Raw genomic sequence first — 23247 nt, 5'->3', positions numbered from 1 at the left:
CTAAAACCTATTTATTATAGTTTTATTTTTCTTTCATTTACTGAGGCTTGGGGGCGGGACCATCACTGGGCAAGTCAGGTGGGGGAGTGATGAGCACCGTCTTCAAGTGCGCATGTGGGTTTGGCCGGCCATCTCAGGCCGGCCAAACCCACATGCGCAGTGAAGCTGTCTCCAACCCTGCTGCATTGCTGGGTTGGAGAGAGAGCAGGCTGAGGCTCCCAGTCTCCCTGGGAGCGCAAATCCTCGGTGCTCATGTCAATCTTGATGCTGCTTTCATGCATGAGAGCAGCGTCAGGTTTGGCCACGGGAGGCTGGGGGACTCTGTCTGCAGAGAGGAAGAAGCAGAAGAGCGGCTTTCAGAAGGCGCAATGCAGAAGGTAAGTTTTTTGTTTGGTTTTTTTTACTATTTTCTTTGTCCCTCTCCCTGCCTCCCACCTGCCCACCATTCCGCTTGCACACCAGCCACTACTGCAAAAAGATGCCGTCAGCCGTGCTGGATGTATGAGATTCGGTGTGATAACAACATCTCAAACGCCGAGGCTCTGTGGCAGAGCTCTGACTTGGCATTGTTCTCTAAAATGGGTGCCACGTGAAAGTGTCTTGGGTTTGATTTCTCAAATTGAAACCATCATATGTAACTGATATTGGTCTTCAGGATAGATTTCTGAACAGGATGCCCTAGGCAGTTCTCAGTCTTGGGATAGGTTTCTGAAAGGGATGCTGCGTCATGGATCCCAGTCTTGGGATGTGCTAAAGAAAAGGATGCAGTGTCACTGAGTTCGTCTTGGGATAGGCTTCTGAAAGGGGTGATACCTGGTAGTTCTCCAGCTTAGAATAGGTTTTTGAAAGGGAAGCTCGGGCAGTGCTAAGTCTTGGAAGTGATATCCTCAAGGGGAAGCAGTTTGATTGAGCTTGGCCAGGGACAAAAAGCCTCACAGTGAGACCGCTCAGCACTGGCATAAATATCTCAAAGATAGAAAGTGTGCCACTGTTCTTAACTCAGAATTGCCTGATGTACCCTGTGTTGCCAACTCCACTTAGATGCACTTTATTTTCCTCTACGTCGTAAAATTGCTCCAGCTTTGAAAAGTAGCAGCAACCAGCTTTAGGGTAGATCAGGGCCAGGTATGTGGAATATACCCAGAGTCTAGTATTGTTCTGCTCCAGTGATGCTGTGTCCTGACAGTGTGAACAGAGCACTAGAGCTGTGTCAGTCTTTACATAGCTCTGTATCTGTCTATCGAAGCTAGACCCATTCCAGAAGGCGTGCGTTGACCTTCTACTGAGCATACTCTTGCACATGTCACTGGAGCCTGTGCTCATTTGAACAGAATTGGTTCGGTCGACAGTTTCTAGACTGATAATTCACCAAGTGGAGACACTAGGCAGGGTGGTCTTATTTGGGGTATCACTACAAATTTGCCATTCCATATTATTTAAAGCCCACTTAGATATGAAAAATTCCATACTTAGTGGTCCTTGTCTTTTTGATGCTCATTAGCACCACAGTGAAATGTCACAAAGTACTACACAATGAGGGGAATGATAGATGCATGAACTGGGTCGGGTGATACCCCTCTATATTTATTTGCATCATGCAAACCAAACACCAGGATCTTTTACTGATACAATCGACTGAACACATCTAGAGGATACGAAAAAGTGGCTAGTTGTAATTAATGGTGGCTCATGAGGTCACGCATCATTCAAGCAGTTGCCTGGGTTTGGGTTCTGATAAGAGGTCTCATCTCTAGAAGTTAAAATTGTTTATGCTAGGTTGCTGCAGGCTACCCCAACACCATTCTTTGTGACCCCTGTAGTTTACCCTCTAACTACTGATGTATAATCTTAAGGATGCCTTTAGCCTTTGCTAATGTTAATATCTCATTTTCCTTTTATATGTTTAGTAGCACTCTTCTGCATAAAGTTTTCAATAAAGCTTTCTTTGAACAATATTGACCTGACCATGAATGTGTACATGTGTTATGTGATGTCACTTCTGTGATATCACCAATAAGCTACAAATGTCTACATGCAAGAGATATTATCCAGTGCAGGTTATCTTTTACAAACTGCTGTAAATCCATACGTTTATTCCAAATATTGAACTGGACTACAAACTTCAGAAACCATTGGGAATTACATGAAAAAACTAATGAAAGCACTTGCCATGACCTGATGTCACTGTGGACACTGACCCATTTAGCCCTAGTCACTGTGCAAGAAATGTGTGATTTCACGTAGATACCACTATAGTGTTATTAAAATAACGTCACAGATCTGCAGAGATCTAGGTAGTGATGAACCTTCTGCCATTATCTCATGACGGTTGTCTTCTCTCTCTTCTTACCTCTCTCCTCTTTCCATTATGTTACTCAGGATGAAATTTGGTTCCCTGAGGATGATGCAGACCTTCTGATTGGAGACGACAACGTGTTTGACCCAGAGCGTGTGATCGCCCACGTCATGTCGACATTCAAAGTTGAAAACGTGGAGGAACTTTATGACCTTATGGAGATCCTCGGCAGGTTAGTGTTCTTCTTTCCTGCCTTTTCAATGCCTAACTTTTTCTTGCACTGCTTTTAGGTAGAGAACATACATGCAATGTAAAAACCTGCCTGAAACAGGATGGCAATGTCCTTTAAAATGAAACCTTGGACATCAGTGGACGTGGGCTATCTTTATACAATTGTGCTTGAGGATTTTGAATTGTTCTTTCTTATCAGTAAATTCCTGCTAGGCGCTACAATTTTACATCAGTCAGGCTCCCTGTGGTTTATTATACACCCAGAAACAAGTATACAATAGCATTTAAGGAATCTGGGGCTGAATGTTCTAAGATTACATCTTCAAAAAGTGGTTGCAAATGGTGCTTTGACTTTGAGAATGGAATATGATTTTGGGAACCAATCTATTTACTATTAGGTTTGTTCAAAAACTCAGTTTTTGCAGGGAGTTGCAGAACCACCTGTCGAATAGATTTTATTTTTGGGTACGCCACAATTAGTGACCCTCTTTGGTTGGCTGAAAACACAGGGATGGTTGTGTGCAAGGGAAAGCAGATCAACAACTCTGTGTTTGCATTTCCAATTGAGAATTTGTTTTAAGCAACCCGAGTTCCATAAGGGAACTGGCGCTGCTTTAAAAAAAAAACTGTTTCCTATTAGGAAAGCATCAGAAGGAGAATTCATTGGTCCCCGGAGCCACTCCCTTTTCTCTCTGAGGCAGCCAACCCAATCCGATAGGGTAAGTGGCTTCCAAACCTCCCCCTTCCCCTTTGCGAATCAGTTACCACCGTCTTTGAGGAGTCTGTAGCTGGTTAATGGTTTATTACTGGAAATAAGGTTGCAGACCATTCATACATAGGTTACAGAGTCACAGTCTCAAAGGAATACCTCTGTCACACTCCTTCCAAATTGTGGTTGACTATAGGTCGAAAAAAATAGTGTATGAGTTGGGGAAAAAATTGTCCTCTAATTCTGCAAGGACATTTAGCAAATGCTTTCAGACCAGAAGAAACAAGTCAGAACTTCTTCTCTTGTCATCATACTTAAGCACATGGGTAGATTCTTATTCTCAGAATGGAATGTTGTCTCCTTCCCCTGACCATCAGTAGGGTAATCCAAGCCTTTTTCTTCACAATACAGTGATGGAGCAGTTCTGATTTGTTTCCAACACAGTAGGAGCAGTGTGGTCACAGACTGTCTTCTTAGACCTGACTTCACTGAATTGCCTATATGACTTAGAACTGGCACCAGAGGAAGATATGTGTCTTTTTGCCTAACCAGGGGGAGGATGATCAGTGTCCCTTTCCAAGGTCTTGTAGAGTTCAATGTTTCTCTTTAACTGTCCATCAGAAGATGATCTGTGTGTCTTTTGCCGACCACTTGGAGAACAATCTTTGTCTCTTTCCAGACCATAGGGAGAACTCTCCTCCCAGATCTTGTGAATAAGGTACTGAGTCTCTCCCCCTGTCAGCAGAGGGATAATCAGTGTCTCTTTTCCAGCATGTCTATGTGTTGATCTGGTGGTATTTTACAGTCCTCCAGGGGGTGAGCTGTGTGTGTTCTCTAAACACGGAACATGTTCTGTGTATCTTTTCCGGGCATCAAGGGAATGATATGGATCTTTTGTGTAGACAACAAGGCAATGGTCAGTGTCTTTTCCATTGCATGTATATATTTATCTTTGTTTGTTTTACAAATATTACAATGATGATCTTCATCATTTGCTTTGATCTCTTGAAGATTGGGGCTGTCTAGAACACCCACATATGGCATTTCTTTCATAAATAAAAGACATTTTGTGTCTCTATTTCTAGACAGTGCGAGAAAGATCTGTACCTCTTTCACTTACCACCTGATGATTTTTTTTCTCCGAACGTTGGCTTGGGACGCTCTGTATGACAGTTCTTGTTCACTTACATAAAAAGCCACAGGAATTGGAGAAAAAGTCTCAACGTAGACCAGGGTTGTCCGACATAGGTGCAAGAAGACTGGATACATGGCACATTTTTGGGATAACTGCTGAATCTTTTGAGGAGTTTTATGGAAACTCATTGTTTGAAAACATTTTCTGAGGTTATCCATTGATAGAAACATATTAAAGTAAATGATAAAAAAAATTGCCTTACTACGTCTTACATAGTTGGTGCAAAAAACATCATTATATCATAACAGTTGTCAAAGTGCTCAAATTCTAATAATATAGTTGTGCTGAACATACACATTATATTTTTTTAAAGTATCTTAGGAAAATATGACTTACTGTGATATGTAAGGCTCTTCTTTCACACGAATTTGAAGCATAACCCGTGAGGAGCTGAGGTCAGCGCATAGGCAGAACAGCCTTTCCTACTATCCGGTCACAATAAGGTTTGTGAAGTAGCAGCCTGGCCCAGATTCCTATGTGGCATAATCCACTCGACAATCAAGTTCTTATTTTTCCTTTCTCCTAACTTTGGACGCAAGGTCATCTGACTGTAAGTAGCAGTTAGGTTACAGGGGCCGAGGACTGGATACACTTTAGCGTGTGTATACTGCCCAGGCCTCTTTTCACTTGGTCCTGAAGAAAAACAGGAAATTTCCTCTACAGGTTGAAACATGTAGACCTTATTACACCCACATAGATACTGTCGGTCAATCTAAAGAACTCTAGTATCATATTACTGTTTTTAACATTGTCCAGTAGCTTCTGAATAACGTTTTGTCAGCGAAGTTATACTTGGCCAATATTTAACTCACTTTTTTACATCACACTCACAAAAATCTACCTGCTCCACTGTAATCAGGTGTCGCAGCACACACGGATGGCACTCTGCTGTCCGGGTGGGACCCCGATGATGAAGCATGTCACCAACCAGGTTGGTGAGTGAGGGGTCTTCTAACAAAAGAATAGTCTTCTTTTGAACATCCCCTTTCCCCACACTCCATTAGGACCTGTCAGGTCTAGTGGTGATACTCCTTCCTTTGTTTATACATATTTAGGTCTAGGGGACCAGGAGTACTCCCCTCCACACAGTGGAAAATCCCTTACTCTCTCTTTTTGTTATTACACCAGCGTGATCACACCCAAATCTGTAGTTCCAACACTGGAGGGGTCTCATACATTTTTATAACTCCCTCTCAAACATTTTAGTCCAAGTGTTGTGGTGTGTCTTAATTAAAGTAACCTACCAGCATAGTCCCACCCATAAACTGAAAAAAGGTGTGGAAAAGAGAGAAAGCACCTCACAGTCGTAACACCAAAGGGGTCACTGGCTGGTCCTCGCCAGCAAGCCTGCTTATCATCATCGGTTACTTTCTCTCTAAAGAAAACAAATGTGTGTGCTGGCATAAAAAAATATCAAGCCCATGAAATCAAGAAAAAAAATAGAAAAATCCTAAATGTGCATGCACTATCTATGCATGCTATTATAGTGCATACCCCTTGGACCCCGTGAGAATATGAACAAATAATCCTCACAGTTAAAAATTGGTAAAGCTTACTAGCTCAAAGTAACTTTATGAAATGCTGTAAGCTATCCCAAATTAAAAATGGTTCCAATACAACCATAATCAATCTTCATAAGACGACATGTTTCGTTTCCGATAACAATTTGAGCAACTTCTTCAGGGCTAGTGGGGTTCCAGATTAAACTTCATGGGAGATTCCACATCAAACCTATAACGGTATGGTATAAAAAAGGGAAGCGCCATCTGTAAAAGCCTATATACACCGGTGATGTAATCAAACTCCACTCAAATAAATAAAATTCCTGTACCAGTTGGTTGCGTCTATACTGCATATCTGCAACCATCTCTAAAAAGAAGCAACACGCGTCAGCTGATCGCATGTCCACTCAGTGACCGCCCAAAAGGTCCTGTCACCTGCAAGAATTAATGAAATAGCAGCACCTCAATATCTTACCCATTCCCATTTGACCAACATGTAGTAATTTCTATTCTCTTTCCGCATCATGTTTCATCATAGATAGGCATACAATGATGTAAATACACCTATTCTCATCGCAATATATTCTGCAATGTTGTTCAATTATTCGCATCCACTCGATACCAACACTTTGGGGCTTCCCCTCAAATGAGCATACATAGAACCATACAGGCTACATATTCTCATCACCCATGAAATCAATCTGGCCCTGGCATCCCCGCTCAGAACTCGGGAAGAAGTGGCCCGCTTCTGTCACACCGGGAGTCAGTCAGAGCACCACGCTGACTCCCAATTTGCCGCATACACACAGCCCGCTTACCGTTACCGAGTCCCTCTGGCGTCTGAAATCATCCAGCCCGGAGTCCGCCGGTGAGGGACTCGCGTAAATAGAGCGTTGCGACCCCGATCACGTGGGGGACGTGGTTCTCGCGGGTAAACGCTCACTGCGGAGGCCATCTTAAAACGGTAAAAAATAATGAAAGTTACTGCTAAAACAACCCGTAAAACTTATCATGTACGAAAATACTCCCCGTGACTCACAGCCCAAATGGCAATCTCTCCATAAAGACCAAGGTGAGATTCAACACAGCAATTTTTCGCAAAAACAGTATCATGTGCAGGGTCCTAGATTCATTATAAGCACTCCCCCTACGGCACCTTAATTTAATGCCCAGTTGGATAAAAAAGTGGGGGGGCTCACTCGAGGTTACATTAAGGCATCAAAAAATCCAGCAAGATGCCAACCATTAATGTTTGTACATCAGGTCCAGCCACAAACAAATGATTTTAAGTGTACACAAATGCAAGCACATTAATGACAAAAGAGCAGCAGTGGAACAGTCAGAATGCCACCCCTTACTGTTATAAAACAGGTCCAGTCCCAGAAAAAAACGATTTATAATGTACTCAAATGGAAATGTAGTGTATTGATCAACAACAAATAAAGGCAGTGGGAGGAACACAAAAAGCTCTTACTGAAGGTCTGGAATCTGTTAATTTTGTTCCACTCAATGGAATCATTCAATCCCACTTTATCTTCCTTCTCAGAAAAAATCCATATAGCTTCCTTTCTTGACAAAATTGATTCAATATTATGAGTATCACCCATAACCCTTTCAAGGACAGTCCACCTCAGATCTCTGGGTCGTGCTGTTTTTCTTGAAAGTGCTGGACCAGCCGTGTGGTTAGCTTTTTTACCTTAAGGGTACTAAGATGTTCTTGTATCCGAATTTTAACCTTCCTTGAGGTCTGACCAATATAGTGCAATCCACAGTTACAAGTAAGTCTGTAGATAACATTGGTGGTATTGCAGTTACTGAAACTATTCAGGAACCACTCTCTCCCACCCTCCAAGATCACACTTATGGTGACCTTGGCCAGCCCACATACTGTACACCCTCCACACGGGTAGTGACCAGAGGGAAGATTTGAAACCAATGGCAATGTTAATGTGCCGGTATGTACCAACTTATCTTTAAGGCTTGGTGCCCTTTTAAAGGCAAATCGTGGTGGGGGCATTTTGTTGGTAGCAGTATCTAGAATGGACCAATGTTTCCTCACTATCTGTCTCAATTTAGTGGATAGGGATCAAATGTGGTCACAACTGGGAGGCATTCAGTTTTAGATTTCATTTTTCTCTCCAGGAGGGCATCACAGGAAGTGGTAAATGCCTGTTTGTGTGCTCGTCTGATAGTTTTGAAAGGGTACCCTCTTACTTTAAGCTTCTCCACCAGTTCCTCTGATTGTTCCACAAATGTATCAGTCGTGGACCAATTGCGTAGACAACGCAAAAACTGGCCTACCGGGAGATTATCCCAGAAGGATCTGGGGTGGAAGGAACGATAGTGTAGCAGAGAGTTCCTATAACTTGGCTTTTGATGAACATTGGTTACTAAGCCATGATCAATTGCTGTAATGTCTACATCCAGGTATACAGCGGAAGTGTTACTGTAAGACCAGGTGAACCGCAATGTCGTGATTGGCAGTAGTGTAAGAACCATGAACACCACTAACCTTGTCCTGTAGCCAAGCAGAGACGATATCTGATGCTAAGCCCCTTATTTCCTCACAACACAAAAACCCAACAGAGAATATAAACAACTCTGTCAGACTCCGCGCCACAGAGGAAAAAAGGGAAAGAGGATGAAGGTGTGTTCCCTCCTTTTCTCACAGGGACTTGCTTTACTCTCTGGGCTGGGTCTAGGATACCTTCAACGCTGTAGGTGGGATGACAAAACACACAATTACTAATATACTCAATGACCCCTCCTTCTCTTATATATGACAGGGCCTTTCCTTCACTCACCAGAATTCCTCTTTTCCCTTCCTTTATTATCCAGTGTAATCCCAGTCTTTTATCACTTATGCCAAAATCAGGAACTCCAAACAATGCCAGGTCCGGAGGCTAAATATCAATAACACGTGCCTCTCCTCAGCACTAGTCCCCTTCAAGAAAGGCACTTTCCTGTCCCTCGTGCTCCCTAAGATTGTTTCCTTCACAATGCAGGGGCTGAAAGATCCACAACCGGATTAATTGGCTCCGGCACAAAGATAAGATACTGTATCCTCAATTGTACTACAAAAGTCTTGGTGAAAAAAGAGCAGGCGATAGGCTTCTGGGTTCAGTACCTGCTAAATACACACAATGTATCTTTCTACAAACTCGAAGTTGAGTTAGAAGCGTCTCGCGCCTCTCAGTGTACCGCGGCTACAATTACTAAAGATCTGCAACAAAGTATCAGAAGTTCCAAGATTTCTATACACGGAGAGAAAAGGCGAGCCCGCGCTTTTCTCACAAACATTTAGTAAGTGGTTACAATACCAGCCGGCATGCAAGCACTCGGTTCCAGGATAAACAGGCTTCCCAAAAAGGCTGTAATCTTCACGCTGGGATCCGGCGGGGAACACCATCCGCCCTTCCGATTCTCCTCCAGGTTAATTGACAAGCACTTTCCCCTTGGAAAGGAAGTGCTTATATCCCACTAGGAAATCCCAGGGCAGTCTGGGACTTGTAGTTTCCATGAGTTTTCCTGATTTCTCTGCATACCTGGAATACAGTCCTCGTGATCTCAAAATCGCCACAGAACCCCCTCTCGAGGACTGCCGTCCCAGCGGTCGTCCCGGCTTCCCAGGATACTTCTCATGGAATTGCGCGACCAACTCAGGACAATTCAGATTGGCCAAAGGTTCCCACGTTCTTTCCTCAGGTCCGTAATCCTTCCACCCAACCAAGTATTGGATCCTACCCCTAACCATACGGGAGTCAAGGATAGCCTGCACCTCATATTCCTCCTGCCCATCAATGTCAATAGGAAGTGGCCTATCCAGTATTCTTGCACCATCAGGACAAGGAAGGAGTAGGGAAACATGAAATACGGGATGCATCTTCCAGGAATCAGGGAGGGACAATCTCATAGCCATAGGGTTAATAACCTCCACTATGCTGTAAGGCCCCACATACTTAGGTTTCAGCTTGTTTTCCCCTTTCAAATGTATGTGCCTAGTGGAAAGCCACACCCTGTCACCCACCCCATATTCAGGTGCTGGTGATCTCTTCCTATCAGCAAAGCGTTTCTGGGAAGACTGAGCACTCGCCAAGCTGTTACGAGCTGCCACCAACACCGCCTTGAGATGGGCATGATGTTCATGAATGCTGGGCACAGGGGAATGCACGGGTACCTCAAAGGGAAGGGCATTGGGATGATAACCATACAAACAAAAGAAAGGAGAACAACCCAAGGTGGAGTGTATGGCATTATTATATGCAAACTCAGCCATCCAAATTAACATCGTCCAGTCCATATCATTTTGCAGAGCAAAGCAGCGTAGATACTGTTCCAACGTCTGGTTCAGACGTTCAGTTTTGCCATCAGTCTGGGGGTGATAGGAGGAAGAGAGACGAGCATCGACGTCCATGGTCTTACAAAGAGCCTTCCAGAATCGGGAAGTAAATTGGGTTCCTCGATCCGTAATGAGCACGCAAGGAATGCCATGTGCTCTAACGATATGTTGCAGAAACACCTGCGCCAGTTCAGCTGAAGTAGGAAGACTCGACAACGGAATGAAATGACCCATTTTTGTCAAATGGTCGACGACCACCAGGATCACGGTCTTTTCATTACAGGGTGGCATTTCAACGATGAAGTCCATAGACAATGTGTGCCAGGGTTTTGGAGGAATAGGCAGAGGCCTCAGAAGTCCCATGGGTTTGACATGGACGGATTTCCCTTGCATGCAGACAGTACCGTTTTTGACATACTGTCTCACATCAACTCTAAGGTTGGACCACCAGAACTCACGTTCCACACCTACTATGGTCTTGTAGATTCCCAAATGGCCTCCTAGGGGGGAGTCATGTACCCATTTCAGGACTTGCAGCTGTAAGATCTCAGTGGGTACATAGATAGCGGACCCATGGTAAGCAAGATCATCTTTTTCCATTCGATGTGCCGGATCTTCTTGTATCCATGCTTGTACATCTGGCTATCTTCACGTCGTCCAGAAAGTCCTGTGTAGCTAACAAGGCTATAGCGGGTAGACAACCACTTGCTTCTTTCAGGATTAGTGGGGGTTCTTCCGTGGATCCCGCATGTTGGTCTTCAGTTTCACCTATGCGAGACAGGGCATCCGCTTTACCATTCTGGGGTCCAGGTCTGTACTTGATAATAAAATCATAATCCGAGAAGAACAATGTCCATCTCAACTGCCGAGGCGTAAGCGCCTTCGCGGTTTTCAAGAACAGAAGATTTCGATGGTCTGTGTAAATTTCAACTGTGTGAACAGCTCCCAATAGGTAGTGACGCCATTCTTCACATGCCCTTTTAATAGCCAGGAGTTCTTTATCCGAGATGGAATAGTTGATCTCGCAAGGCGTCAATTTCTTGGAGAAAAAGGCAACAGGATGCAGTTGACCAGTGTCAGGATGGCGTTGTGATAGTATACCCCCTATTGCATATTGCGAAGCATCCGTTTCCAACACGAAGGGTATTTGAGGATCCGGATGGCGAAGGATGGGAGCTTGGGTAAACTGATCTTTCAGATACTGGAAGGAGATAGCCGCTTCTTGGTTCCATACAAACGGTGTGTTTTTTCTCAACAAGCTGGAGATGGGATGGATTATCTTTGAAAAATCCTTGATGAACCGTCTATAGTAATTGGCAAAGCCAAGGAAACTTTGAACGGATTTCACATTTGTAGGCGTACTCCATCCGATGATCGCCTCGATCTTACTAGTATCCATTTGGAATCCATTGGCGTTGATGACATATCCAAGAAATGCGACCTCCGTGACATGAAACAGGCATTTTTCAAGCTTGGCATACAAGGAATGATGTTGCAACTTCCTGAGAACGATCTTCACATGCTCCACATGTTCATGAAGGGTCGACGAATAGATCAAAATGTCATCGATATACACAATACAAAAGGTTTCTAGACAACCTCTCAATACTTCATCCATGAAATATTGGAAGGCGGCAGGGGCGTTACAGAGCCCGAATGGCATCACTCTATATTCGAACAACCCGAACTTTGTTCGAAACGCCGTCTTCCACTCATCACCCTTCTGGACTCTGACCAGATGATACGCCCCTCTAAGATCGAGCTTGGTAAAGAAACGGGCACCCTTCAATTGATCCAACAGCACCTGTATAAGAGGGAGCGGATATTGATTCTTGATGGTCATTCTATTGATGGATCTGTAATCGATGCATGGTCGTAACTCGTCGCAGTCCTTCTTCGGGATGAAAAACATGGGGGATGAGGCAGGCGATGTAGAATGCCGAATGAATCCCGTAGCCAAATTCTCATCGAGGTAATTCCTCAGATACCGCGTCTCTTTTTCAGTCTAGGCATATACTCGACTACACGGTATGTCTGCTCCCGGAACGAGATCAATACGGCAATCATACACTCGATGTGGAGGTAACTCCGTTGCCTTCTGTTTGTCGAACAATGATCGGTAAGCCTTGTATTCTTCAGGAAGAACCGTGGCGCAACAATAGTGTCCTCGGGTACACTCTGTTGCCAAACACACAGAGGGCGTGATGTTATTCTTTTCCAGGTCAGGCAAAGCTTGCCTACAATTCTCTTTACAAAAATCCGATGATAGAGTGATGGTTCGCGCCGCCCAACTAACCTTAGGATCGTGAAGGGTCAACCACGGCATTCCAAGGATGAGCCGGAATTGTGGCGCGTCAATCAGATCGAATTGTATATGTTCCTGATGATTCTGGTTCGTCTGCATCAATAACGCACGTGTATGATAGGACACAGGGCCCGATGACAAGACAGTCCCATCGACTGCTTTCACTAACTCCGGTTTGTCCTTCTTCTCGCAGACGATTCCGATCTTCATCGCATATTCTTGATCGATGTAGTTGCCTGTAGCACCTGAATCCAGTAATGCATCGATTTCCATAGCTTCACGAGAATTAACCCAAAGGGTGACCTTCAGGTTCATATGAGCTACTGCGGGATGCAAGGTGTTTGCAAGTATTGGTGAGATCGTTTGTAATTTACAACCCAAGGCAGAGACCTCTTCCTGATTTGGGCGTTCTAGTTTTCCGCCGGTCGTCCTGATTGAATCATCGCTTGGGTATTTGGCCCTTGGAATCTTCCCGGCAAGGCATTCCTCGCCCTACAGTCCTTAATGAAATGGCCTCCCTTGCCACAATACAGGCATTGCTTCAGTCTTCTTCTCTTCTCCTTCTCTTCCTTTGAGAGGGGTCCCCTTATACCTCCGATCTGCATAGGCTCTACCCCATCAGGCGATTTCGGATGCTCCTCTGTGGTATTCTTGAACCGGGGATAGAAGAAACGTCCTTCTCCTCTGTTCCTATCACCCCTTCTTTCCAGAAGTCGGTGGTCCAATTGGACTGTCAGGTCGATCAACTCTTCACAGGTAGAAGGGAGCTGCACTACTTGTGCCAACACGTCTTTAAGCTCCCCTCTTAGTCCTTGATAGAAGATAGATATTCTTTTCGCCGTGGGCCACTCTGTTTCAACCACTAGTCGATTAAACAAAGTGATGTAAGAAAGCAAGTCTTGAGACCCTTGGCGCAATGTTAATAGCTCTCTATCCAAGGACAGCATGTGTAGCTTCCTATCAAAAAGTCTTCGGAGTTCTAAACAAAAGTCCTCGAAATTGTGCAGCACAGGATCGTTTCTCTCCACCAAGGGAATCGACCAACTAGATGCATTGCCTCCCATATACGACATCATGAACGCCGTTTTTGCTCCATCTTCCTGGAACACCCCTGGTTTACACAAAAAGTGTAACCTACACTGGTTCAGGAAGGTCTCGAACTTACGGGGATCCCCATAGAACCTTTCAGGGGCGCAAGAGGAATACCCGTGCTTTGTATCACATGCACGGTGGGTACAGTGTCAGGAGGTGAGGAAGTGTCTGAGGAGGACAGAGAAAACCCCCCCCTTCAGCTCCCTGAGAGACCGTAGATGCAGGGGGTTGGAATGTGGCTGGCTTGATGTAAGACGCCCCTCCTGTTTGTTTACGTGCTAACCCTGCCACTTCTGTCCGAAGCACCCCCACTTCCTTATATAACACCTGATTCTCCGTTCTAGAAGTAGCGACCTCCTGTTGCAGAGCAGCAAGGCTCTCTACTACAGAGTTCAACACACTTTCTATATTCATCGTCTGGGCCGGGCTCATACACTTGGGCTTGTCAATCTGTCGTGATTGGCAGTAGTGTAAGAACCATGAACACCACTAACCTTGTCCTGTAGCCAAGCAGAGACTAATTCTAATTTCTAATTTAAAACATTTATAAAGCGCAGCGTGCACCGAACGGTTTCTTGGCGCTAGGGGAGGGTATTGGCTACAGAGGCAAAGGTGAGAACCAGTGGTAGAGCCGGGAAGGGAGGATTACACAGGGAATGCCTGTTTAAAAAGGAACGTTTTTAGTTCCTTGCGGAAGGATACATAATGGGTGGCCGCGCGTAGATGGTCTGGGAGGGAGTTCCAGAACGTGGGGGCCAGGGTGGAAAAATTGGACCCACCCCACTTTTTGCGCCTGAAGCGTGGAATTTGAAGGAGGGATTTGGTGGAGGAACGGAGTTCTCTGGAGGGAACGTATTCATTTATTAATGAGGAAAGGAAGGCGGGGCGGTGCCTTGACGAGCCTGGAAAACCATGCAGGCGGTTTTGAACAGAGAGCGTTCCTTAACGGGGAGCCAATGGAGCTCCCTGAGGAGTGGTGTGGAGTGATGATAGCGTGGGAGGCCAAAAACCAGCCGGGCAGCTTGGTTTTGGACCAGCTGTAGCCTCCTTAGACTGTATGCTGGTATGCCGTTGTAGAGAGCATTGGCATAATCCAGTCGTGATATCACTAGAGCGGCCATGATCATTTTGAGTGCCTGGGGGGAGAAGAAACGAGCGACAGTGCGGATAGTTCGGAGGGTGAGGAAGCAGGAGGAAACCACCGAGCTGATTTGAGAGTGAAGGGTGAGCTGGTTATTCATTTTAACCCCCAGTGTTTTGACCGTGGTAGAAGGAGTGGGGGCGGGACCAAGAGTAGGGGGCCAGAAGAGAGAGTTCCAGGGACTGGAAGAACCTCCGGTAAGAACCAACTCGGTTTTGTCCGGATTTAACTTGAGATGGTTGTGATTCATCCAGTCCCTGATGAATGTCATGGTGTGCTGGAAACTGGAGACAGAAAGAGGAGAGGAGGATAGATCAAATATGAGCTGGAGGTCATCTGCGTAATTATACACGGTGACCTCCAGCTGCTGGAGAGCGAAGATGAGGGGAAAGATGTAAAGATTAAATAGTAGGGGGGACAAAGAAGAACCCTGGGGGACACCACACGTGACGGGGAGTGGGGTGGTTGTGAAATCTCCTAGCCGGACCGCCTGGGTGCGGTCCCTCAGGAAGGAGGAAAGCCACACCAGGGCTGATCCCTCAATTCCGGCCGCCTTGACACGGGACAGTAAGATGGTATGGTCTACCGTGTCAAATGCGGCGGACAGATCGAGGAGTACCAGCGCCTGGTGTTTGTTGTGATCCATGCCCTTCCTGAGGTTGTCCAGTACTGATACCACGACTGATTCAGTTGAGTGCCTAGGTCGGAAGCCAGCCTGGCGGGAAGCCAGTCCCCCATTGGCCTCTACGTGGGTGCGGAATACCGCGGTGACATAGCGCTCCAGCACCTTGCCCAGGTAGGGCAGCAGGGAAATGGGGCGGTAGTTGGCTGAGATGGAAGGGTCAGCGCCGGACTTCTTTAGAATGGGCACTATGGTGGCTGATTTGAGCGTAGGGGTCACTACTCCCTGTGCTAGGGAGTTGTTAAGGAAGGCAATGGGAGGTTCAGGACAAGAGGAGTAGATTTGTTGGAGGATTCGCGCCAGACAGATGTCTGCCGGAGAACCTGATTTTACTTTGGGGAGTAACTCCAGAAATACCTCTTCGGTGAGGGGAGGGATGGAGGTGAGAAGGTTTTGAATGGTAGGAGGGGAAGGATCAACAAAGGCAGACGAGGGGGGGGGTGTTGGCCTTAATGGTGGCGATCTTGTCAAGGAAGTAGGTGTTTAGTTGGTTGCATAGAGGCTGGGATGGGGGGATTTGAGGTGAAGCCATATCAGAGTAGGCCAGGTCCTGCACTATGCCGAAGATCTCCCTAGGTTTGTTTTCAGCAGACATTATTTTGGTAGAGAAATAAGAGGTTTTAGCGGCAAGGATTGCGGTCTTGTAGTCGGCGAGTGATGTCAGATAGAGGGTTTAAAGTGAGGGACAATAATTTTTCCTCCAGTGTCTTTCTGCCTGTCGAACGGACAGTTTTAGTTCTTTTAGGTGGTCATTAAACCACCTATTAGACTCCTTAGGTCGCCGAACGGAGATGCGACGCAGGGGAGCCACTGAGTCACAGCCTCTAGCCAACCAGGTGTTAATGGACTTGGCTTGAGAGTCGGACGGCAAACCAGAGAGGGACGGGATAGAATTCAGAAGGTGGGACGTCAGAGTGGGAAAGTCAACTCTGTTCCAATTCCGCGCCCAGGTATTTTTGGCGTGGAGGACTTTGGGTACCGGATTGGGAGAGATGGAAAAGGAAATAAGGGCATGGTCGGACGAAGGACAGGGGGAAACCGTCACTGGGGAGACTGGAAGATTGAGGGACCAGACCTGGTCAAGTATGTGACCATGAGAGTGAGTGGGGACAGAGATGTGTGACATAAAATTTAAGGATGTGAGAGACTCAGTGAATTCTTTCGAGGCTGAGCACTCAGAAGGGTCCGAGGGCCAGTAATTGAAATCCCCTAGAACCAATACCGATGCATAGTTGACCACCATGTTGGCCAGCAGGTCTTGGAAAGCCGGCAAGAACTGAGGCGAAGACTGGGGAGGACGATATCTGATGCTAAGCCCCTTATTTCCTCACAACACAAAAACCCAACAGAGAATATAAACAACTCTGTCAGACTCCGCGCCACAGAGGAAAAAAGGGAAAGAGGATGAAGGTGTGTTCCCTCCTTTTCTCACAGGGACTTGCTTTACTCTCTGGGCTGGGTCTAGGATACCTTCAACGCTGTAGGTGGGATGACAAAACACACAATTACTAATATACTCAATGACCCCTCCTTCTCTTATATATGACAGGGCCTTTCCTTCACTCACCAGAATTCCTCTTTTCCCTTCCTTTATTATCCAGTGTAATCCCAGTCTTTTATCACTTATGCCAAAATCAGGAACTCCAAACAATGCCAGGTCCGGAGGCTAAATATCAATAACACGTGCCTCTCCTCAGCACTAGTCCCCTTCAAGAAAGGCACTTTCCTGTCCCTCGTGCTCCCTAAGATTGTTTCCTTCACAATGCAGGGGCTGAAAGATCCACAACCGGATTAATTGGCTCCGGCACAAAGATAAGATACTGTATCCTCAATTGTACTACAAAAGTCTCGGTGAAAAAAGAGCAGGCGATAGGCTTCTGGGTTCAGTACCTGCTAAATACATACAATGTATCTTTCTACAAACTCGAAGTTGAGTTAGAAGCGTCTCGCGCCTCTCAGTGTACCGCGGCTACAATTACTAAAGATCTGCAACAAAGTATCAGAAGTTCCAAGATTTCTATACACGGAGAGAAAAGGCGAGCCCGCGCTTTTCTCACAAACATTTAGTAAGTGGTTACAATACCAGCCGGCATGCAAGCACTCGGTTCCAGGATAAACAGGCTTCCCAAAAAGGCTGTAATCTTCACGCTGGGATCCGGCGGGGAACACCATCCGCCCTTCCGATTCTCCTCCAGGTTAATTGACAAGCACTTTCCCCTTGGAAAGGAAGTGCTTATATCCCACTAGGAAATCCCAGGGCAGTCTGGGACTTGTAGTTTCCATGAGCTTTCCTGATTTCTCTGCATACCTGGAATACAGTCCTCGTGATCTCAAAATCGCCACACGCAAACAGTCATCAGCCTGGCTTAGCCACACAAAAAATGTCATCATGAGGTCCTCTGATCCAGTCCAGATACCGAGGACATCATCAATATACCTCCTCCAAAGAGAAATGTTCTCTTTGAAGGGGTTTTTAGGCATGATGGATAACATTTTCCTCGAACTGGCCTACATAAATGCAGGCCAGACTCGGGGCAAATGTAGCCCCCATTGAAGTTCCAGATACATGGAGATACAGTTGATTCTTGTATTCAAATTTTTTTTGTTGTAAGGGCTAACTCAATGCATTGTAAAACATAAGAATGGGGGGTGTCATAAAACTATTCCAATACCCCAAGAGCCCGCGCTGCTGCCACCAGCATGGCATCTTTGGGTATACTGGTATATAGGGATGCGATATCAATCGTTACCAAAAACTGGTTAGTTGGGTCGAATTATACTATTTCAAGATGTTCAATATATCAGTCGTGTCTTGCCAAATGAGGGCTGTGTGATGACAGATTCCCTCAAAAAGAAATCAGAAAATTGAGACAGAGGCTCCAGTACTGACTGGATGCCCAAAACAATCGGGCGGCCTGGAGGTGGGCGTTGGGGCTTATGAATTTTCGGCAGAATGTAAAATGCCGGTATTCTAGGTGTCTGGTTGATTAAGAAATCTTCCTCCTTATGTGTAATCCATTTTTTCCCCAATGCATCCACCACCAGAGCCTTGATGGTACATTGTAGTTCTGGTGTGGGATCCCGCATCCATGGATGGTAATTAGTGCGAGACCCCAACAACCTAAACACCTCTGCCTCGTAGTCACTGGTGTTAAGTACTTCTACAGCACCACCCTTTTCGGCTTGCTTGATTGTAATTAGTTTATTATCTTGTATGTATTTTACAGCTGTTCAGTCGTTTTTACTCATGTCATTGAGATGTGTCTGATTATGAGACTGTTCCAAGGCCTCTATGTCATGTAATACCCGCTGTTCAAATGCAGCTACCTCCGGTCCTATTGAAGAAGTGGGGGGACAAAAACTCGATGGTCGGCGTAAGTTAGTAGCAAAGATGGATTGGGGTTCCTTTTCCTTACCACTGAAAAATTTGGGAATTTAGATCTTTCTCATCATTTCGAAGATCTCTATCCAACAGTTAAACGTATCATGGCGCGGAGTGGGGAAGAAGCCCAAGCCTTTATTCAGGACTCTGGGTTCATCTTGGGACAATATATAACTGGACAAATTAACCACAATATCATTTTTACAGGGCTGAACCTGTCGCACATCAACACAAAGATTTACTACTGGTGTGTTCTGCCTCGACTGCACGTGGTGCGGGGAGAGTATATCTGCCATGTTGGTATATGGTTGGCCCTGCCCCTGCCTCTCTGAGCAGGACCCCTCTTCCCCGGTTGCCCCTGTGGGTTTGCCCTAAAAAAAGACCTCAATAGAGCTCCAAGTTCCTCGTTGGTTCTAGTTTCAGGTGTAAATCTAACTCTATTCTGATTGAATGTAGATGGTTGTTGTTCCCCTGAATCGTCCTCCTCGCTACTGGTGTTATCGAACGTCCAATTCGCAGGAGTTCGTCTTGTTTGTCTACGACCACCCCTCTGTTGGTTCTGATAGTGAGGCTGTTCTATCGTTGTCTGAAAATATTTATCCTCAACATAGGGATATGCCCATTCATGTGAGAATCGATCTAAATTCCTTGTCAGGCCTTTGATTTTCCGGTTTACTGTGTATGTCTTGTAATCCAGCAAATCGCCTTGTATTCTCGCCAGTTGTTCTTTAGCATCTGTAATTGTGGTATTCCTCTTAATAGTCTCTTCCAGTTCGAGAGTTTCAGTTAGTAATTCCTCACTTAATCTCTTGGCGGTGTTAATAATCAGAACCAACCAGCCACAAGTGCATTTGTTAGCTATATAGCTCCAATTCACTCGGAACTGCTTGTCCTCTAAAAAGATGTTTGGCTCGATTCTCACCAGGAATCTTGGTGGGGCCGCTCCAGCGTAGAGGTATTCAGTCTTAAGCGCATCAAGAAGGGCGACACGGATCTGACGCTTTTTCGTATTCGATACTTTCTCCCACTCTTCCCTGGCTGTTAAGTTAGTGGTTAGTGGGGCATCAGGCAAGAGTGAAGGACCTGAAAGAATAAGTGCTATTTGTTCGTCAGTAAAAGCAAGACAATTCCTATCCATGACAGAAATACCACAATCTGTACAGCTTACTAAATCAGGAAAGAAAAACTCTTTGCTCAAAATAAGTAAAGAAAAGGTGAAGAGCACTGGTTATACGATTTACAAGTGGCGCGATCCATCTAAAAATACTTGCATAAAAAAGCTCTCACAGCTGAGCCGCCGTACATAAATCATTAATACAATAGGAGCTAAAGGGGGATGAACAGGACAGGCCGCCCCCCACTTAACGCACTATAAATCACAACAAGGCCTGACCCAGCGGGATCACACCCAAATCTGTAGTTCCAATACTGGAGGGGTCTCATGCATTTTTATAACTCCCTCTCAAACATATTAGTCCAAGTGTTGTGGGTGTGTCTTAATTAAAGTAACCTACCATCATAGTCCCACCCATAAACTAAAAAAGGTGTGGAAAAGAGAGAAAGCACCTCATGGTCATAACACTAAGGAGGCCGCTGGCTGGTACTCGCCAGCAAGCCCGCTTATCATCGGTTACTTTTTCTCTAAATAAAACAAATGTGTGTGCTGTCATAAAGAAATATCAAGCCCATAGCAATTCCTCTGTGCTCCTTACAGGTCAGGAAAGAACGTACATTTGCATTTCTGATATCCGATCCTGCAGTAACACACTTACAAGTCCCATACATGCCACTAGACCTGAAGCAGGCCACAAGAGAAGTTAATGGAAGAATACATTCTCCTGTTTATTAAAAAAAATCTCACACTTTTCTCTTAAAAAATGTTGACATATATGACAGTTTATTGTCACTATGGACCTCTTGTTTACCCAACAGCATGGAGGAACTAATGAGTGGTGGTAAAATGTATTGGTTCTGGGGGTCATATGGCTTCTCCAGAGTATGCACCAATAATTCAAAGATGGCATTGTGTCATCAATGTGTGTGTGGAAAATCTTAAGGTCTTCTATCTCTCATCCATTCAGTGGCCACTTTGGTGTAGTGAAGAAATGCCGTGAGAAGAGCTCGGGCACACTCTACGCCGCCAAGTTTATCAAGACTCGAAAGTGCAAGGGCAGTCGGCGAGGGTTGGACCGCGAGCAGGTGGAGCGTGAGGTATTCATCCTCCAACAGTTGGATCACCCCAACATCATGCGGCTGTATGACCTCTTCGCCAGCAAAGCAGAGATGGTGCTCATTCTAGAGCTGTGAGTACTGCACAATAAGCTTATGCGGACATGTTATCTTCCTCAACTTACTAATGCTCTAACGGGCTGCAACCTGATTTCGGGAGTGAGGCAATGCTATTAAAATGTTCTTGTATTGCTTGTTTTCTTTTGCAGTGCTAAATATCCAATGATGTCACGTGACTGCAATGCCAGCCCTTTAATTAATTGTGCCATACAATAAATAACGCTAACAATTTGTCTCAAAATCCAAGCAAGATTCATTAAGCAAAGCAGCTTTCCAAAATGTCTATTGCTGGTGATTGTTAGTGAAGCAGGTCTGGATAATGTCTATTACTTTCTTTCTCAACTTGATGACCCACTTAGCAAATCAAAAAGGGACACTGTAGATTATCTAAAAGCCTTTTGAAGGCTTTTACCAAGGATTTGATAGGAAGGAGTATGTTCTAGTAGTGGATAACTTTTTGAATATAGGCCCTTAATAAAGAAGGTGTTCTGTTTTTTAAGTTAGAGGGCAGAGGGTTCCTACAAGAGTCTGGAGACATTCAAGTAGAGGTTAGTTATCCCCAGTTAGGCTCTAAGGCTACAGCAGCAGCAGTTAGGTGCTGTCAGAGAGCATTCCTTCTTGCAGCTCTACCTGTCTCGTAGCTTCCAATGCCGACCACACACCGACATTGTATTCACTCACTCTCACCATGCCGCTCGTAACTCAGACATTCAGGAAATGGGAACAACCTGTGTACTACAGTCATTCTGTATTGCAAATTTAAATGTGGGAATTAGTGGTAGCTGGTAGCAGATTACCTCGAGAATGCAAAGGTGGTATTAAGTAGGTTACTCTGCATTTGGGAGCCGGGTTACAACCTCACTCCATCGCATCAGGACACCATGCTTTCAGTCCTGTGCTTCCCTTTTACAAATCATTGTTATCAGGTGGGTCAGTCCAGTTGGCTTAAACTGAGAAAATAAAAACTACAACTCCCAGGATGCATTTGGGTGTAAAATGAAAGCACAGGCGTGGAACGATGGGGCTTTCACAACGTGGCGCGAGGTGTCAGTCTTAAAGGGGGCCATTATAACCTTAGTCCCTGTTTTCTCGTCTTCAGCTATTGGAAATCAACCAAGCCTCTCTATTCTTGTAAATGTCCATATGTTTTTTTTACATACTTTGAGGTTGTTCCATCATATTTGCAGTGCAATACTGTATTTGGCAATGTCAGCCCTTGCCAGAACTTGCATCTTAAAAATGATAATTTGCAAAGAAAAAAACCTCTCACGATGAGAGGATTTACTTGAACACCCACCTCACACACTCCAGACCAAAGTCCAACATTCTTTTAAAATATGACATTTTTGCCAAGAATGTTGAGCTGTACAAATCAGTAAGTCTCCTTGTGGAATCCTTTTTTAGATGCATTAAAAACATATTCTGATTCATTTAGTTTTGAATTTCTGAAGCATGGCCTGGTTGCATTCGCCTCGCTTTACACCTCCAGACAGAACCGAGTTCTACCAACATTTATAGGGTACCCCATTCCCGAGACCCTTAGGATATCACTCTGTAGATGAGCGATGGGTGGTATCAGAGAGCATGGTTTGTAAAAGAAGACTATCGCCAGCGTGCATCCATGGCACTCCTTATGAGTTGTGCAGAGAGGCATTTCTGCAAAATTTTTGTTGGAGATGTATAAGTGGGAAGGTTTTAGGTTTTACCGGATGAGGAATCCCACCCAATATTACTGAATGAGATTCCACACCTGCTAATACCTGGAAGTAACACATCTGGTAATATAGCACCGGACAGAGTAGGGACTGTTACGCTTAAGAACCGTGTTTATAACTGATGTTTTTAACTTAACTTGCACTTAATTCTTACTTGGAAACTACGTATTGCGCATAATTTGTCACTCGATCCCCACCTTAACCTCTTCACAGACCTGGTCTGCCACGGCTGAAACGCTGATTGTGCATAGGGCTGATTAATTAGCTCCTCACTTCCGCTTACTCACTTCCGCCTTTCCAGCTGGGTTAGTGGTCCAGTTGCATAGAAGGCCCTTGCCTATTTAAATCGATGCAAAAGGACGCACGGAG

The 23247-nt window shown here is 45.1% G+C and overlaps 1 protein-coding gene across 4 annotated transcripts in view; it reads left to right on the top strand.

The window, feature by feature from the left end:
* The window catches only part of LOC147673925 (death-associated protein kinase 2-like), a 682889-nt gene that overhangs the window by 419845 nt on the left and 239797 nt on the right, over positions 1 to 23247 (top strand). For all 4 annotated transcript variants that reach the window (XM_086945018.1, XM_086945016.1, XM_086945017.1 and 1 more), the window contains 2 exons: positions 2380 to 2528; positions 20956 to 21177. In XM_086945018.1, the coding sequence (XP_086801144.1) occupies positions 2380 to 2528; positions 20956 to 21177 (371 nt within the window). The remainder of the gene's footprint in view (positions 1 to 2379; positions 2529 to 20955; positions 21178 to 23247) is intronic.

The sequence above is a fragment of the Lissotriton vulgaris genome, chromosome 12 (assembly GCF_964263255.1).
Source record: "Lissotriton vulgaris chromosome 12, aLisVul1.2, whole genome shotgun sequence".
NCBI lineage: Eukaryota > Metazoa > Chordata > Amphibia > Caudata > Salamandridae > Lissotriton > Lissotriton vulgaris.
Note: the sequence above shows the minus strand (reverse complement) of the source record. Positions and strands in the feature narration are given on the sequence as shown.